This window comes from Lycorma delicatula, chromosome 7, assembly GCF_047948215.1.
Source record: "Lycorma delicatula isolate Av1 chromosome 7, ASM4794821v1, whole genome shotgun sequence".
NCBI classification, from domain to species: Eukaryota; Metazoa; Arthropoda; class Insecta; order Hemiptera; family Fulgoridae; genus Lycorma; species Lycorma delicatula.
This window is the reverse complement of record NC_134461.1, coordinates 53,782,979-53,803,349: the sequence shown is the minus strand read 5'-3', so window position 1 is coordinate 53,803,349 and position 20,371 is coordinate 53,782,979. Positions and strand designations below refer to the sequence as shown.

General features: G+C 31.5%; 1 protein-coding gene and 1 long non-coding RNA gene across 2 annotated transcripts in view; one reads left to right on the top strand and one right to left on the bottom strand.

Annotated features, from left to right (window-relative positions):
* The window catches only part of LOC142327604 (uncharacterized), a 571,970-nt gene extending 553,422 nt beyond the window's left edge, over positions 1-18,548 (top strand). The window contains exon 3 of the long non-coding RNA XR_012757026.1: positions 18,348-18,548. This is a non-coding gene — a long non-coding RNA (uncharacterized LOC142327604). The remainder of the gene's footprint in view (positions 1-18,347) is intronic.
* The window catches only part of LOC142327600 (uncharacterized), a 242,383-nt gene that overhangs the window by 78,652 nt on the left and 143,360 nt on the right, over positions 1-20,371 (bottom strand). Inside the window, exon 3 of the mRNA XM_075370797.1 lies at positions 18,919-19,048. Coding sequence (XP_075226912.1) covers positions 18,919-19,048 — 130 coding nt within the window. The remainder of the gene's footprint in view (positions 1-18,918; positions 19,049-20,371) is intronic.

Genomic DNA, 20,371 nt, shown 5'->3' with positions numbered 1-20,371 from the left:
TCCCCCAAATGCCCGCTGCTATTAAACAATACGATCAACTAATTACTACTTCCCACGCACTAATAAAGTTTCATCGATTTCAACACGGGTGTCAGGTCCTCAATCTTTAATGGATGTATCAGTAAATGCTGTTCATAAATATCCCGACAAAAATTTTTCCAGTCGATTATAACAACACTGCTATGTTGTAAATTTTCACTCCGATTTGAAAATGTAAAAAAAATTCTTATCATCGTCGTCATAAGCCTAAAAATAAAATAATGAAGAATCTGAGAGATGAGTACTGATTTTTCGAAAGATTTGTCCTCCTTAAAAACACACTCTTTAAGACACTTTAAACAATGCACCATCAGAAGACTGCTGTTTTAACAAGCGCGTTGGTTTTTTACAAGTTTAGACTTTCCACGTCCGTTCTTTGAAATATAATCCATGATTTTGTAACAATTTCAAGCAGGTTCATCTTTGATAATTTTCTATAGATCCTGTAGACTAAATTATTTAAATTCATTAAAAAATCAACCATCAAAAACTATACTCATTTTTGTAACAAAACTGACCATAAAATATAATTAATAAGAAAATAGCGTACACAAAGAAAAAATTTCAAAAGACAGAACGCAAAAAAATAGATAATTGGAAAATGGAGTACTGTCATACTGTAACGTAGATATTGAATGTTCATGGACGTCAGATAAAAGCGTTAGATGGAGTCATCTAAATAAGTTCCAAATACTAAAACACTGAAATGACAACACCCTACACGGAATTATTTCTGGATCTTTTTCACTATAGGACTACACGGTTTAAACCTTTCTCTATAGAAGTTACATATTAAAATAACTCGACTATAAGCAGTAATTACTGAGTTAAACTGTAGAGAGGTTAACGAGCAAAGAGACAGTATGTTATGTTTGGTTAGAGTATGTTAATCCCCTGTACTGACGTACAGGGGATCGTACCTATACCAACATAACTAATCAAACATAATCAACGTTCGCTTCACTCACTAACATCGTCTAGCTAATTTTAAATATACAAATTATATACAACTTATTATTTTTATTGAAATTACTTTGCTATTGCAACTCGTTAATTGGAAAAGATTTAAGTTGTGCAGTCTTATAGTGGAAAAGATCCAACATCTTAACAATTACAACTCAATAATACAAAACTATTAAAGATATATCAATGGTATTGTTTCAAATAAAACATAAAAGAATCAACATATCTGTTTATCGACTATTGTTGTCCTACCAACAATTTGTAAATACATTACTAAACAACAAAGAGAAAAAAAGTATTTTTATTAGTTTTAAAAGTTAAAAAAAAAATTATATATATAAATTATACATAAAAATAAATTATATATTTAAATAACAAATTTATAATGGAACTTTTAATTGTAAATATTTTTCTTCAAAATAGACCTAAATATTTAGAGACTATTCCAAAATTTGAATGTCAAATACATAAATTAGATTAGATACATAAATTTATTAAATTAGTATTTTAACCAAAAGAAACATTTTTCTTTTTACACGGCTGCCCAAAAAGGACTGTAATGTTTATAGGGTGTATGTATGTTCCACCGCAGCAGCTCAACTGCCGATTTTAGATCTATGACATGCGTTGGAATCGTTTCCTTAGAGAGTGTCATAACCTATATAAATATTTATGCTTAGTTAACAAAGAGAAAAAAAGTATTTTTATTAGTTTTAAAAGTTAAAAAAAAAATTATATATATAAATTATACATAAAAATAAATTATATATTTAAATAACAAATTTATAATGGAACTTTTAATTGTAAATATTTTTCTTCAAAATAGACCTAAATATTTAGAGACTATTCCAAAATTTGAATGTCAAATACATAAATTAGATTAGATACATAAATTTATTAAATTAGTATTTTAACCAAAAGAAACATTTTTCTTTTTACACGGCTGCCCAAAAAGGACTGTAATGTTTATAGGGTGTATGTATGTTCCACCGCAGCAGCTCAACTGCCGATTTTAGATCTATGACATGCGTTGGAATCGTTTCCTTAGAGAGTGTCATAACCTATATAAATATTTATGCTTAGTTGTATTTACAAGGCCAAAAAAAAAATCATATATATACGATTCTAAACGGATAATCGATAGTATTTTCAGTATCGATTTATTTGTATGAAAATTAGTTGTGAAAGATCTACTACAATATTGAATGAATGAATTTTGGTAGTAAAATATATTAATTTTTTTTATAATTATAATTACTGTTGTTATTTATTGTTTATAAGCATTAAAGAAAAAATCTTATGATTTTTTGACGGCCAGTATGTTCGATTATGTAAGCATTTTCTTTATTGCTAATAATTAATTATTAATCCCTTTCTTTTATTGTATATATAATTTGAGATAAAAAAAGAGATAAATATTAAAAATTAAAAAACACGACTGCCGAAAAAAATACATTGCTGCAAACTTTTGTTCTAGTTTGGTTCCATCGTTATTTTGTATTTTATTAACAAATACCGCGTTTGAATTTTGAAAATCGGAAGATCGGTTGCGAAGATATTCTATTTCCGAATCACCGTGATCTGTTGGATCGAGAGTGTACCTTATGCTTGCAAAAAATTAACCATTAACCTACTAACAAATACACCGTTTGAATTTCGAAAATCGGATGATTGTCTGCAGAGATTTTATAAGAACACCCCATTACACCTCCTAAAACAACGCCCCAGGGGTACCCCGTTTGTTATCAGTTGATAGTAATGATTATCTAGCCTTGCAGGAGATGCTCGCATCACCTCATCATTCTAGCTTCACACGCGGTCCCCCCTCTGGAATCCCATTATTATTAAATAGAACTTTTCTAAATTTATTTAATATTACATTATTTAATGTAAATTTAATTCTATTATTTTTGTAATATTATTCATTCGATTGATTCGAATCATTCAGTTCAAACTCCCCTCACACAGTGATAGAGACTCACAGTTCACGGTTCATTAGTTCAATTCATTAAAGTTTGTCCTTCAAACGGCAAATCTCCACTACTATTTTTTTTTTTTTTTTTTTTTTTTTTAACCTCCGAGTCCACAGTTAAGCATTACTTCAGAGGATGAGATGAATGATTTGTAGCGTGTGTGAAAATGCCATGCCTGACCGGGATTCGAACCCGAGACCTCTGGGTGAAAGGCCGAGACGCTACCACTTGCGCCACAGAGGCCGGCATATATATATATTTATATATAGCTTATGACACTTCCGGTAACGTAAGGATTCCAATGCGGCGACATACATCTAAGTCGGTTCAGCCGTTGAGCTACTATAGTGGAACAAACATACATACATACAAGCATATACCCTAAATACAATACAATCCTTTTGGGCAGTCGTGTAAAAAAATGATAATAAGGAGGCTTTTTCTTTTAAGCCAAATTATTGTGTTGTGTTTTAAATGAAAACAGTTTTGTAGCCTGGTTTAGCTATGTTGGATATTCTACTTGCAGTGAGTATTCTTTTTAGCAAAGATTTCATATTCATAATACAACTACATGGATAAGTTAACATGTTTAAGTTTCTAATTATCGGTCTACATGATTCATGCTCATGGTGTCAAAAAATAAGCCGACAACCCATTTTTATATATTAAAAATCATTGCATATTTATTATATGCAAAATTATATTTTTACATAATTTATATTCACTGTTAATTCAACTACTTTTATTTAATTAATCAAATTTTCTGAAAACTATTTAAATTAGCTAAATAAAGTAACATAACTGGCATAAAAGGTTAAATGTGAGAATTAAAAATAGGTTTAAATTATTCTTAAAACATTTCAAGCTAATTTTATTTAAATTTTAAAGAAATTTGTCGCAGTGCAGTAATTTACAGTCATCTAACTCTTGATAGTTTTATACTACCACTACTAATAGTTTTATATGCTAAGTAAAGAACTACTCTTATTAACTTAAACAGAAAATAATAAAGTGAAATTCGATGCAATATGGAAATATAAGTCTGGTGCATAGTAGATCAATGAGTAGTATAAACCAATATTTTTTTGATTCTTTTAATTAAAAATAATGCCAATATGTGACAGGTAGTGAATTTTTAATTAATCTATTTATCTTTGATTCTAGCAATTTTTAATTTTTTTTTTTTTGAGTCGGAGGAACCCCAGTCACGAGCAAAGTGTCGGGTTTGATAACACGTTCAGCTAGATGTTGTTAAAGTGCGTATGTGTGCCTGCGCCCTACCGACTAAACCTCCTATCTTACCAACTTACCTCCCGAGGCTGGACCCGCAATTAAGCATAACTCAGCCCAGGGGGTGCCTTTGAGCTCAGAGGATCGAGAGTCACCGTGCATCATCACGTCTTGCATCCACGCAAGCGCGGATGCGTGACGGTTGCAATTTTTTTCAAATCGTGGTATCAGACTGGACACAATCATCCTAATTTCCTTCCCCATGTTCGTTCTCGCGCGACAACAGCAACTGCTGGAAACCTAACTTTACACAAATAGGAAGTTAGAAATGAAATTAGAATTCATCTTCTGACTGACATCCAAAATTCAATTAACCCCACTTTATAATTTTTTTTTCAACGTTGTCTCATGACAACTCAATCAAATTCTCTTCTTCTGCAGCAGTAAATTCAGATGAACCAATGGCACTTAATCGATTTTGAATCCACATAAGTTTATCGATATTACCATTTTAAAAATATTTCTCAAAGCAGGAGATAAGCTGTGATAAGTCTTCTTCAAAAATGGATTTCATATTTCAAGAGAAATTAACTGTATCAGAGGGCAAAAATTGTTGCAGTAAGGAGAAACGTTATTTCCCTTCTTCATTAATTTTTGTTTTGTATAAAGATTTTTTTATAAAAGTTAAAATTATCTCAACCGAGTTTAAAAGATGCAATTGTTTCTCTACTGGAAGAGATACAGAGCAATCAGCTTTTCAAAAAATCGTCAATCACAAAATGTTCAATGTACTTGTGTTCCTTCTCTTTGAGAATAACATAAATTTCATTATATATTCCAACGTATGCAGTTCAAATTTGAAATAATACGTTACCACGAAAAGGTCATTGCGATATGCTTTAGAACAACAAAGATATGCTTTCGGATGCTATACCCTAAAATACTGTTTTGAAAAATCTTACATTCAATGGTTGAGTTTTTATAAAGTTTGTTACATTCGCCACGTATTCTAAATGTAAAATTCAGATATTCCCTGTAAACAACGCAGTGGGTTCACAGTGCTTCAGAGGCTTTGCTTCGAATAAAAGCCTTCAATCCACCATAACAGCTGGACATAAAAAAAACTCCATCATTAGAGACACCAACTCACTTAGCGCACCCCAAACTGTTTCCAGTTATAGATGATATACTTAATACATTCATACATATAATCCTTATTCATCCTTTGAACTTACGGTGGTTCCGGAGGCTAAACAGAAAAGGAGAGAAGATATAAAAGTATGAAGGATCTCAAAACGTCTTGAGCTTTTGTACTAACAGTGACACTTCTACAGAAGAGAAGGCCTTCTGGAAAGATATTGTTATTAAAAACAGAACGTAGCAATGAAATGAGCATTATTATTATTATTATTATTATTTTTTTTTTTTTTTTTTTTTTTTTTTTTTTTTTTTTTTGAGGTTTTTAGGGGCATCGACTACTTTGGTCACTAGCCCCATCCCACTTCAAAAAAAAGAAAAAAAAAGGTTCAAATATTCACATTTCTATGAATCAAAAATGTTCAAAAATTTACGTTCTTCTATAACTTCGAATCCAGAATATTACTTTCTAGGCTTTCTTTTCGGCCATCCTTTCTTGCACCGTTTCTCCATTCTTCTGACGGCCTCAACCTCTGATGACAGCGTATCTGAGGCCTCAGACATGGCATCGTCTTCCTCTCTTTCGGATGCCAGTGACGTTCTGCGGCTGACGTCAGTTGATGAAAGTTTCGTCGATGCTGTTAGCATCTTTGCTAGGGAATCTAACTAATAAGCGATGCAGTCTCCGCGGCGGATGAGCTGGACTCTATCTCTACTGCAGTACTGGGTCCAGCTGAAATAGATGCTCTCACCGAAGCTGATCTTTGCGCTTTTGGAGGCTCTATTGGTACAGGTGGTGTCTGGTGGTTTGGTGGTTTCTCAATAATAACTTGCACCTCCATTTCCGTAGATTCAGATTTTCTTGTCACAATTTCTTTAATCTTGTGACTAGACGACGGAGTGATCCGTTTCTCTTTTCTAGATAAGTCAAGATTTTTTATTCTTACTTCAGTTGGTGGCTTAGTAATCGCAGGTTTAACTGGTGATTTAAACAGTGCTGGTGCGTCTCTCATGTCAACGGCGTCAGACGGAGAGTGAGCCTTCTCATGTTTAGTTTGTTCCATCCGATGAGTCGACTCAATCTTTGAATCAATGATTCTTTCAATCATCGTCGCAAGACTTGGAGCCATCGTGTTAAGCAACTGCTCCACGTTAATTTTAGATGTGGAAGGGGCAGCCGCTGCTTCTGCGTAAGAAGTCGATGGTCGTGGTGTACGCTGATTAACAATTTTCTTCGCTTCAGGATAACTGACCTTCTGAAGTGTTTTAACTTCCTGAATCGCTGTTTCTAATTTATATGTAGGGCAGTTTCTTGAACGACAATTGTGATGCCCTATACAGTTAACGCAGGTTGGAGGGTCTTTACATGGGTCCCCCTCATGAGTTTTCTCTCCACATATGCATATTTCCTGCGCTTCACATCTAGCTGCTGTGTGTCCGAATCGTTGACACTTAAAACATCTCATCGGCTGCGGAATAAATGCTCGTACATCAAGCCGATGGATGCCAGCTCGTTCCTTTTCAGAAAGATTCGGCCTATTAAATGTTAAAACATGCGAGGCCGAAGGAACAACTTCACCATTTCTTCGCATGGTTAGTCTGCGAGACTGAGTCACTCCCTGACTCGACATTTCTTGTACAATTTCTTCTTCTGTACAATTAAGAAGATCGCGACAAACAATAACTCCTCTGGATGAGTTCAGTGTGCTATGCGGTTGAACAGAAACCGCAAATTCACCGATCTTCTTCAACGCCTGCACTTTCTGGCTTTGCACGTCGTTGATAGTTTCGACGTGCAATCCATTAAAAGTCTTTCGGATTTCTTTAACGGGACCACCAGCACAATTTGTAATTTCTCTTGCGATTAAGAATGAACTAACTTTTTGGAAGTTTCTATTCTCCTTTGTAATAATTAAAAATCTTGGCTTAGGTACACTATAGCCAAATAAGCTTTTACATAAATCTTTACTGATTCTATCAGAATCTTTCTTGATTTTGTCACACTCTTTGCTCTTTTTCCTCTTCGCTTGTGGCGAATCGGAGGATTCTAATTGTTCATTTCCATTATCCAGATCTGCAGTAATGTCATTTTTTAGACGGAACCTCTTTCTGAGGTCCTCATATATGGTACACTCTTCTATTAGATGCTGGATTGTCAGTGTTTTATTACAAACACCGCACATTGGTCTCACTTCGCCGGTTAACAAATATGAATTTGTTAATCGCGTGTGACCGATTCTAAGTCTGGTCACCGTTACTTGTTCACGGCGAGTCAACTTAAAGTCGCTTTTCCATTTATATGGAGAAGTTTTTACTGAGATTAATTTTGTATTTAAACTCCTCCATTCAGCATTCCACTTGTTTTTTACTATGTTTGTTAGACGGTTTTTAACATCTGCCTCTCTTACAGGAAATGCATCCAAATCATCGCAGACTGTTGCTTTTCTGGCAGCTTCGTCTGCGATTTCATTACCTGTAATACCAGCATGCCCCGGAGTCCATACAAATACGCATCACTGTCCTCGTTGATATAGAACGTATAAAATGGACAGGATGTTTGCAATTAAGACACCCTTAATGTTCTTGTTCCGAATTGCGACAAGTGCACTTAAAGAATCGGAACATATTAGCACTCTCTCTTCGCAATAGTGTTCAGTGTAGAGAAGAGCTTGCTGAATTGCAGCGTGTTCTGCCGTGTAGACACTGGCCACATCTGGCAGTTTCCAAAAGTGGGCTTCTCCATTTACATATATTGAGCATCCAACACCACGTTCGGTTTTAGAACCGTCAGTATAAATTCTAATATGTTCTTCGTAACTACTGACGGTTGCAAAAAATTTCTGTTGGATGATCACTGCTGGTTTCTTTTTTATTTCTCCTTGAGAGAGATCCAAACTTGTATTTACCGCTGGCAAGAGCCATGGCGGTATTTATCTTGTGGAAATTGCTAGTGTCTCTGGTATAGCAATTTCGTATTTTCTTCTTAATTCGTGGTACCTAATTCCGGCTGGTCTGGAATAGGTAGCACGATGTTCATATACTGCAGCCATAGGATGATTCGTAAACAATTTATTATTTATATGAGCAGGGAAAGCCCATACATTTGCTGCATATCTTAACAAAAGGATCTCTCTTCTATAATGTAGTGGCATTATTCCGGCTTCAGACATCAGACTAGCCGCCAGACTTGTGCGGAAAGCGCCTGTTGCATATCTTATTCCGCTATTATGAACTACGTCTAACGTTCTTAAGTGCCACTTTCTAGCGGATGATTATACGATACATCCGTAGTCTAGTTTAGATTGAACCAATGCTTTACACAATCTCAATAATGTCTCTTTGTCTGAGCCCCAATTTAAGTTCGATAAACATTTTATAATGTTTAGGGCTCTTTTGCATCTATCACTCAAGTCCTGTATATGTAATCCCCATGTAAGGGATTTATCCAATACTAGTCCTAAATATCTTACGCTATCTTTATATTGTATTGGATTATCATCAATTGTCAACGCAGGACTTTGATGAGAAATTCTCTTCCTACAAAAGTGTACACAGCACGTTTTTTCTGGTGAAAATTGGAATCCGTTATTCCTTGCAACTTCATTTAGAGCATTGATCGCTCGTTGCAATTTGTACCTCACTATAGCAGTCTTGTTGCTGGCATACACAATTGCCAAATCATCAACATAGACGCTTTTGCTGATTTCTACTGGAATGGCTAATATCAATTTGTTAATGGCGATGGTAAACAAGGTACCGCTCAACGGCGAACCTTGCGGTATGCCATTTTCCAAGATTCTTTCACATGAATATTCATTGTTGACGCGTACTTGGAAGGTACGCGTACTTGGAAGGTATTCATGTAGTTGCTGAGCAGTATAGGCAGATTGCCACGAATGCCCCATTCATGTATCTGGAGCATTATACCATGACGCCAGGTCATATCAAAAGCCTTCTGAAGATCAAAGAAGACTCCGACACAATGTTTCCTTTTAATAAAGCTGTTATATATAATGTCCTCTAAGCTGATCATTTGATCAGTGGTAGAATGGTATTGCCGAAAACCTGCTTGATACGGTGATATCAGGTTTTCTTTTTCCAAAACCCAGACGAGTCGATTATTAATCATTCTTTCCCTTATAATTTTTAATTAATTTATCATTGACGTCCTCCGTTATGAGCTTTATCTGCGATTGATATTGTTATTGGACAAAGGCGCTTGAAAGACAAAGGTGTTTTGAAAGAAGCTTCCCAGCAGACTCGCGGATCATAATTCATCTAGAGCATATTCATCTAGATCATAATTCATATAGAGCAGCCGATGAAATGAGTTCTATAATTGTACGGGGCGTCTTACAATTGCGGTTTTATGTGTTGCTGTAAGCTGCTGGCAGAATATTTCTTGGTATTGATGTTTGTTTATATAAGTTATCCTTTTGTTGACTAAACTCTCTTAAAAGAGCGTCCTGTTGAAGTAGTAACAAGATTCACTATCTACGCTGAGATGAGTATTTTTTGAATGGCGTTTCAACATACTAGGTAGTGCACTCTGGTGCCAAAAAATTCATACACAATCAATCGACAGAACCAAAACATTTCGATCGCAGTAATAGCTCTCATTGAGAGCTTATCAACGATATATCATAAGTGGTACTTATTTTCATTGGTTCGAGAGTTATAGCCAAATAAGATTTTAATTAATGAAATATTTGGATCTTACTAGGGGAAAGCACATCGGTTCGAATTAGACCATCTCTTTCTTCTAACTTTTTTTTTTTTAATTTAAATTATTGATTTATTAATAATTATTCATCTCCGATTGTAAAAAAAAATTACGATGGTTAATAATTCAATAACAAAAAAAACAATATGAAAAAAATTGCAGAAGTTATTAATGAAATAAAATTTTATGTACTTTTTCATTTTTTTAAAATGTGTATATCTGATTTAATTGGTGTAAAGGAAGTCATGTGATATCCACATCAATTTTTTTTAAAATATAAATCCATAGTATACAAATGACTATATTATTTCTTTAAAGGAAAAAACATAATCAACCAATTATTTTTTTTTTAAAGTTGTAAAAATAGTATTATTATTATTATAATTATTTGTATATTATTATATTTCATTTTGAAATTGCTTAGTATTGGTCGGTGTTATTAACTGTAACAAATATTGACATCATGGATAGAAATGAATCCATCGTTGATTCTCTTGGATTCTCTATAGTACTTAACAGCACAACAAACAAATTGCGTTCATGGAGCATGAAATACCACCCCTGAAATTTTCGGAGATTTTATCCTCAATTTGTCCCAGGAGTATTGAAACCATCTGGTTATAATAATGCAACTTATTTTTTTTTTTATTGAGAACCGTTCCAATTATCTTGTTTGCTGTTTACCGTTATTAGTCCTAATCTTTCTTACGGCTATAACGTACGTAAAGCATGTGAGGTACAAATTGCATTAGTCACAACTATTTTTAATAAAAGTAATAATTTTCACTACACAACCAGTACTAAAAAAAGCAAAGGTAACATTTGTATTACTACTTATAATCTGAATTTTATAGGGTTTGGCATGCTGATATTTTATATTATATTCAGATCAAAATCGTAAAACAACTGGAAACCATTTTAATCATAACTTTCCGTAATAATCCTACCATGTAATGGCTGTTCGTAGACATAGGTATAGTTGTTATTTTTGTGAGTGACTTGGGTCTAATATTAAGCCCATTACAACCGTTTTAGGATGTGGTAACCAACGTTCATACGTGGTTATATAATCATTTAAGAACTGAAAATATAATATTTCTTGTACCAATTTTCTTTATAATAAGAAGAAAGAAAAATTTATTTTTTCATAAACTTTATACTGATAAATATGTTATTAAAATGTAACCCAACAGTAAAATAATTTAATATAAATTTAATTATAATAAATTTCGTATTCTTTACTTTCTTTTCTAGTAAGGCGAGTTAACTAAATAGTTGTAATCAAACAGGTGTAGCCGTTAGAAAACATGTAATAAGATTATATGTTCTATTATAACCTTGTTATTAAACGATGAAAATTGCTTATTATATAATAAAAAGGTAGTTAAACGAAATGTATACTATTTTTTTAATTTTTTTCATGTGTAATATAAATTTGCTATTTAAATATATATAGTAGAAAATAATATTAAAATAGTCTGCAAGAAAAGCACTTTTATTCACTTAATGTTTTATTCTAATTATTTGGGCAGAATTACTTCTTTCTTATTTTTCTTAATTTTTTTTTGAAGTTCATATTGTGGTCTGGTTCTCTTTGACTACCCTTTTTATTTTTGTGTCTGCTAAGGGTCTTAATTTGTTAAACTATATATTGTTTCATCATTATGACTAAAAGCTACGACTTGGTTTTTATTATGTTTACTTCTTTTAGAAGATATTCTTGTTTCAACTTCTTCTTTGGGATTCTGCATCAACTTTAGCGAATCCTTATTTGTTAATTCATAAAGACATTAAACTTAAACTTTTTCATTATTCAAATGTTTAAGAAACCTTATTGTTAAACTGTAAACAATTCTTTTATGTAATAAGAAAAACTTTTCCCGTATTGATACATATCACATAACAGAAAAAAAAAATTAATTGGAGCATTTTAATAAATTTATAGGCAAAGTAATAAAGAAATTTTATAAAACACTGTGTCATTAAACCAAAACTTAACCTTTTAATCTTCTTTTTAACCATAAGGGCTTTCGTAATACTACTTCATCAGAAATAAGTAAAATTAAAAGATGAAGTGTATTACTCTATGAAGTGTATATAGAAGTGGATTACTCTTTAATCAGACAATTTATTACTCACATTACTATTTATTTTTATTTTTTTTTTAAGTTTTAGGGGCATCGTCTACTGCTATGGTCATTAGCCCCTTCCACATCAAAATAGAAAGACTTACTTTTCCCTCCGGGTAAAACACGAGCGACATAGTCAGTAGACTAGTCTTGTCAATACAAATCATCTAAAAACAGACTTGCATGAGATTAAAGCCCTAAAATAAACACAAAATGGCAAGGGTATAAAAAACCACTTAAAAACAAAAGCCATTTCTTACATGTAGTCAATCAAATATACATCAAGTGAAAACTGTCCAAACCACCACACAAAATATTAAAAATACTAAAATTTAAAAAAATATTATTTTTAACACCTGATGACCAAAGTGTAAAAGGCCCTTGCCACTTAAAATCACGCATCATTTATAACAGAAGATGTTCAGAGAACATCTTAAAACTGTCATGTTAAACAAAGATAAAAAAACACAAATTATTAAAATAAATTCTTCATAGAAATATAAAATTGACCTCTTGTTAAATTTCATCCTATCGCTATCTAATTATAATTCTATTATCATTATTATTTTTTTTTTTACGCCTAATGAGGAGAATATTAATCAATCCACTTTTTTCAAAATCCTAGAAGAACGAGTTCGAAAATGAGCAATTTGCTTCTTCTTTAGCTCCCAATATTTTGTCATACATTTTTTTATAACACACATAAATAGTTTAAAATTCCAATACTGGTAGAATTGAACGTTATTATTTTCCTCACGGCATTATTCATTTAACTTTTTTTCTTATCAAAAGAAATATAATTCTCTTTCCCTCTCTCACTCTCTCTCTCTCTCTCTATATATATATATATATGTGTGTGTGTGTGTGTGTGTGTGTGTGTGTGTGTTCCACCATATCTCTGGAACGACTGGGGCAGTTTCAACCTAACTTGGTATACATATGACTTTCTCTCTGGAAAAAAATACTGTGAGATTAAGACACCCCTAAAACCCCTATGGGTATTTATGGGTAGGGGGTAACATGTAAAGATAATCGGAAATGACCAATAACAGTGTCGAATCTATAGTTTCGGCTTCGCTAGGCTGATTGATAACAGTCCCGATGACATTTAAGTACAAGTTAGTCAAAGAGAACTCTGGAGAACCTTCTGGAAATTTAAAAAAATGAATAGAACTCTGCAAAACCTTGTAGAAGGTTACTGTAGAAGATTTGATTCCTTTTCCTGTGTATTAGAAGATTGGGATAAATAAATACCGAGTAATCAGCTCGTTAATATAAAATGTTATAAACTGATTTTTTTTAAATCGATAAGAAGCTACAGAAATTATAGGAAATTTAATTCTGAGCTATTGCTGCAATGATTACGATACAGAACAATTAAAATACTTCAATGATAATCAATGTTTTTGATTATTTGAATATTTTTTTTTAATTTACGTCATGATAAAGATCGAAAGATAATTTCATGATTAAATTTAGTGAACAAAAAATTAATTCAAATTTGAAGACTAAAACAGCCAAAATACAGAAAATTTTTAGAAATAATTTATCAATAATTTTTTTTTAATTTTCAAACGTATTTTTCGATAATTTAAATGTTTAGCAAGAAAAAAGAACATGTATGAATAAAAGTTTCATAAAGTACAATCCCCTTCAAAACATAGCATCCGTAATATATCCCAAAATCTTCATCAGATTTTAAAAAAGTTGAAGAAATTAATATAACCTTTCCATATTACACATTATATCATTTTATGATAAGCTAGTAACTTAAACCTATACTGAAATATAAAGTCAAATAGAAATCAACACTAGTACTTTTTCGACATTCTGGGGTATTTCAACATTTAATATTTTATTAAATTAAGTGTATTTTTAACTTCTATTCGATAAAAGTTTTGTATACATGTTCACGTATGTGCGTACAATTTGTTTTTACAAAGAGTATTTTTTTTATCTAAAAATTTAAAGAATAAAAATTTTCATTTTGCTTTTTTCATATGCTGTAAAATTTTATTTCCATATTCCACGCACATGCTTCAAGCTTATGTGGCGATATAAAAAATAATCATGCGATGATGAATTACTTGTGAAGGATATATGAAAAAGTTTATTAAAAAAAAGGAAGGAAATCAGTGAAGAAGGAAATAAAATTAAACATATTATTACACTTAAGCTTTTAAATAAATGATCAAATTAATGGTATGACAGATTAATAAATCAAAAATTGTATAATAAAACATTAAATAAATAAATGTAAATAATCCTTTTTATAATTTTAACTGAAATAGCTACACTAAAGGAATTTTAAATGTGTATGACTGATTATTACAAATATAACAGAATTTTATATTTGATAGAGTATGATTAATATTTTATATTACACTTGAGCTATTAAATGGTTAAAAAAACGTGATTTATTATTAAACATCAGTTGAATATTAATATTGTTGATTGTTTTTAATGTGGTAGAATGCGATATTATTGATACATTAAACTATTTGAAAAGGGGATGAGGTTGATAACCTTCATTCATTCATTCATTCACATTTGTTTCTTGTTCATATCCTTCATGCATATTGTTCTCAAACTAAACTAAACGCGCGCGCACAAACAAACACATTTTATTTATTTTTTTTTTTTTTTTAGAAGATAAACATGTCCTAGATTCATTCATACAATATCTCTTTATTCATTAATTGCAAATTTATAATGTATTATACTGATGTACACTGTTTTTAAATGAGTAGACTAAAATTAATGAAACTAAAGAAATATTAAAACCACTATTCATCAAATTTTATTTAACTGTCACAATTATGAAATATTAGTATTAAAAGAAAGAATACATAAAAATACAACTATAAGCAAATAAGAATGAGACAAAAAACGATAAAAAATTAGTAAATCTGAAAAATGAATGAAAAATTAATTGATAAAAAATATGTTATATTTAAAAAATCCTTGTTTCTTTTAAGGGTTAGTCATATAAATCTGACGATTTTGTAGTAATTGTTATGTTGGCACCACTGTCAATGAGAAGGCGGGAGTGTTGTACATCGACAGGTCTATTCATGCTATCTCAGTAGCCAGTATGTCGTGGTCGGGTCAACAATGAGCGATTGTAATTGAAGCCTATTTTAAAAATAATGACTCGGTTATTGTAACACAGCGTTTATTTCGCAGACATTTCAATTTAAATCGACACGCGTCTGTTCCTAGTAGGAATACGATATTGTTGTGGGTGAAGAATTTTAGGAACACATCGTCTGCTTTAAAAATGAAACCAACAGGACGAAAACGGGACTGTGAGAACGCCTGAAAACATTAACGCTGTAAGGTTAGCTGTTACGCTACTATGACGTTCAGCAGCGAGACATGCTGCTGCGCTAGCCATTTCTGATCGAAGTGTACAACGAATTCTTCATTCCATCCGTATAAGATGATGTTAGTGCAGCAACTTAATGCAAATGATTGGGCGTCTCGCAAAGCAGCTTGCGAGGTCATCGTCGAAAATGTTTACCAGGATGCCATTATTCTTTTAAGTGATGAGGCGCATTTTCATCTGTCAGGATTTGTGAATAAACAAAATTACCGTTATTGGGCTTTACATAATCCACGGCAAATTCTTGAAAAACCACTTCACAGTCAATATGTTACAGTGTGGTGTGCGGTTTCAAAGTTCGGCATAATTGGCCCATATTTTATTGAGGAGTTTAATCGCAGAGTAACAGTAACATCTCATCGATACGTAAACATGTTGAATGAATTTCTGCGACCAAAACTGAATGACATTCAAGGACATAAGATTTAGTTTCAACAGGATGGTGCCACCGCCCATACGGCGAGAATCGCAATGGATGTTCTTCGAGAAACCGTTCCTGGTCGTATTATTATTTATTTCCCGATTTTGCGAAATTCCGTGGCCAGCGCGTTCACTTGATCTGGCTGTTTGTGATTTTTTTTCTGTGGGGGTATCTCAAACATAAAGTCTTCTGTAGTCGACCACAGTCAACTGCAGATCTCAAGGAGGCCATTCGACGAGAAATTGAAGCAGTTCCACAAGTGATGATTGAGCGAGCAATGTCAAATTTTAGAATGAGGTTAAGTGACTGTGTGAGGAGTAATGGAAAATATTTGGACGACATAATATTCAAATAAAAAAAAAATCTATATAAGTGATTCACTATAAATTGCAAAAATTGATCTTAATTTGATATATTAAATGGTTTAATAGTACGAAACACAGTTTAATTATTATCCCTCAAAAATCGTCAGGTTTATATGCCGGACCCTAGTTATATTATAAGTTATAAGATAACTAAAATAGTTGTAATTATCTTTGTCCACCGGGCTGGTCTAGTGGTTAACTCGTCGTCGTAAATCAGATGTTTAACAGCTGATTTTCGAAGTCGAAGGTTCTGAGGTTCAAATCCTAGTAAAGATTAGTTGCTTTTATATGGATATGAATAATAGACAGTGGATAACGGTGCATTTTTGTTGTTGGGTTTCAATTAACATCTCAAGAATAGTCGGCCTGAGTTTATTCAAGACTACACCCCCTTTACATGTTATACATATCATTCTCATCTCATTGGTCAGTGAGGGGGTTGCTTATAATTCACAAGGTGAATAGATTGAAACGTACGCAATAAGGAAAATAAAAATATTTACTTTTGATTGTGTAGGAAAATAAAATTAAACAATTCATTTCAAATAAAGAAGAAAGATTTTTTAAAGAATAAATATAATTTATTTGATGAAAATATCAGTACGTAATCGATTTCTGTATCAAAATTATGGTTAGGAACAGGAAACATATATTCGAAAATGTAAAATATTTTTTAGAATATACAAACTGTAAACAGTTAATAACCCTCAACTATTTTTAAATTTTAAAATCCTTTTTTATGGGGGTCATTCAACTTTAAACTAAGCACTACACAAATAGCTCTTTCTCCCTTTTTACTTTCTTGGCATCATAGCTCTAAAGTTATGGTCAAGAAGAAAAGTCATTTTGTTTTTAGTAAACGGCTTAACAATTTATCTGTTAACGATTATTATAAAATTAATATTTACGGAGCTACTAACATTAAAGAATTGTAATTGCCCCCATTCGAGAATTTTGAAAGATAAAATTTTCAAACTTATTTATTTTGTAGAAAATTTTGTTCGGTTTATATACTCCTACTTTCATTAAAATATCTCAATTTGTTGTTAAGGTATAAACTTTTATTAAAAAAATATAAAATGATGAAAGGAGGGAAAATAAAGCGAGAAAGAGCATTTACCTAACTTTTTTTTTTGTTTATTTTCATGTCCCGAATCAATTAAGGAATGGAACTATTGTCCCATTCATTAAATTTTTCTTTAAGGGGGGTAAATATCTCTTTGATTGGTTTAAACTTCATGCTATCTTGAGTCAGGCTCCTTTTATATAGTCAACCTATAATAGGGGCAGGTAATAAGTCATGGTGAACAATCTTAATTGAAAGTCAAGTGGTTTAGATGTTCTTAGGTATATTTACAATTTTTATTGAGACTGCATTAAAAGACAACAGTTGTATGTATTTGTTACCTTAATATTTTATTCAAATTCGAAAAATACCTTTTTTAAAAAATTTTAAGATATTCTTATTTTTTCAATTACTCTTTTTCCATTTATTTATTTAGATTTTTGTCAATTTCATTGTCTAGGTTTATATTTTATATAACGTATTTGAAAATGATTTTCGAGTGAAATCTTAATTTCTATTTTATATTTATATATATGGTGTCAGCATATGTAATTTTAAAGCATTCTGAATGATTATAATTGGACAAACTTTTTCAAGAGAAACTTTCACTTCAATGAAAATCCTTGCAATAAAATTTCGAAAGCATATGGTTTGATATTCATTATTTTCTTTGAATATAGTGAAATAATTCAGAAGTTTATTGTGTCTATTTTACAAATGTACCAAAATTCTCAATGTGGTTTTATTCTTCTTTCCCTAGGTTTAATTATTATTTTTACGAAATTATGTAAATTTAATAACAAGTTATAATAAATAATTTATTTTGATTGATATTATTATTATTATATAATTTTATAATTATAATTATAATATTTATTTATACAATTTTTAATGGTTTTACATGTTGCTATTTCAGAGATTGGAATTTGAGTCCTAAACATAAATGTAAGAAGAAGGGACTTCTTCGTCTATGGAGTACTGGAGGGCTGAGTCCGTTTGAGAAATATGTCTGAGATTTTAATTATATATTTAGACAGACTCAGTTAGTTCAAAAAGAAGATGGTTGACGAAATTTTATAAAAAAATTGAATAATAATTGCTCAGATTATTTTTTTCTTTTTATGTATTTTAGGTTAGTTTATTTTTTTCCTAGTTCAGTATTCAAGTTTTTGGAATAATTTTTTTTCTATAACAGCTTCGTTACTAGTATTTCCGATAGGTCATGTGTTATACTTTATGGTTTTCAACTGTCCTACTGCATTTGCTTTTACAGTAGTTAGGTCACTGTGCTACCCACTGTGCTATACTGTGCTACACTATGCTATAATTCACCACGGAGGGTACCTCCGTGGTGAACGGGGTGGTTGTGGAGACTACTCAAAAAAAATAATTAATTTGTTTTCACAAATAGAGTGTGTTAATTTCAAAATATTTATAATAGAAAGAATTATAATCTACAATATTATTTTTCATGTAATACAACTTACCTCTGTTCTATATCTATAATTTTGAATAATGTCATCCTAGGCTCGGGAAACAAACCAAGTGCTTTGCAGGAAATATTTACCGCATCCAGCTCCGCTTGTGCTTGGATCACTTCCAAAGTCTTCTCTGGCGCTGAAAAACAATTATATTTAAACATTAAAAAAAGAAAACATTTTCTTAATGTACTTTTAAAATATAGTAATTCTGTAATTTTTTTCAAAGGCACTGAATGCATTAATTTAATCATTAATCTAACTGCTATATAAAGAAACAATATCTTTTTCGTTTGTTCCCGATAACCGCGAAAACCACTGACTGAAACAATCATTATGAAATTTTAATTACTGAATATTTTTAAGAAGTTTATATTATATTAGTCTATTTATTTAAAAGTTATTGAGTATCGAAAATGACTAGAAATAAAAATGAAATTTGATAAACTTTTAAATTTTATTACAAAACAAAAAGGGAAAATGTGACTCAGCCTGCTAAAAAATCTGTGTTGTTTCTAGACATGATAGTGTATCAGTACGTGTGGCATAAAGCTGATTCAAGTTTTTTCAATCTGAAACTTTTTATGTCCCTAAGGCATTTCTCTCTGATCAGTCAATGACTGAAAAAATTGACAAGACTGTATTAGCGTTATGAATTAGTAACTAACTAAAAATTTATCAAAAAGGAGTTTTAAACAATTTGAAGGCTAGATACAAAAAAAAACTGGATGTTTGGTTACCACATGATTTAATAATAAACCATTTAATAGATCGAGTTTCAATTTGCGAATTGTTGCTAAAAAGGAACGAAATCGAATCTTTATTGAAACTACTTCAATAAAGACAAGATCGTAGTCGAAGGAAGGTAAAATTCCACAAACGGTGCAATACCAGAATTGGTGCCAAGAAAAATGATGTGTGTGATGGGACTGGAAACAAATTGTTCTCTGTGAACTGCTGCCGCCCGTTCAAACGTTTAAATCTAACCTTTACGGTTAACAACTGGAAAGATTAAGCCAAGCTTTTGAGTTAAACCGACGAGAATTAATTAAAAGGAAAAGACGTTTTCCATTATGAAAACGCCTCTAGACTTCCACATACTTTTGGTGATCCGTTGAAAATTGAGAATGCTTGGCTGGGAAGTTTGATGTATCCACCGTATATTGCTGATTTCGATTCGTCAGACCATTAGTTTCAATTTTTATAGAGTTCTCTTTATGGTCTAAAGCTGGCTTCGAAAGAGACCTGTGAAAATTTCTTATTACAGTTTTTCGTTTAGAAAACAGAAGTTCTACAGTAATTAGATTATGATATAAAATTGGAAAAGATTGATTAAAAAACACAAATTTAGTTTAATAAACTTTATTTGAAATTTAAAAAAAATTGTTTTACATTTACATTAAAATACGAAGAAATGTTCCTCAACATTTTATATTATACAAACTGCAAATTGCAAAGATAT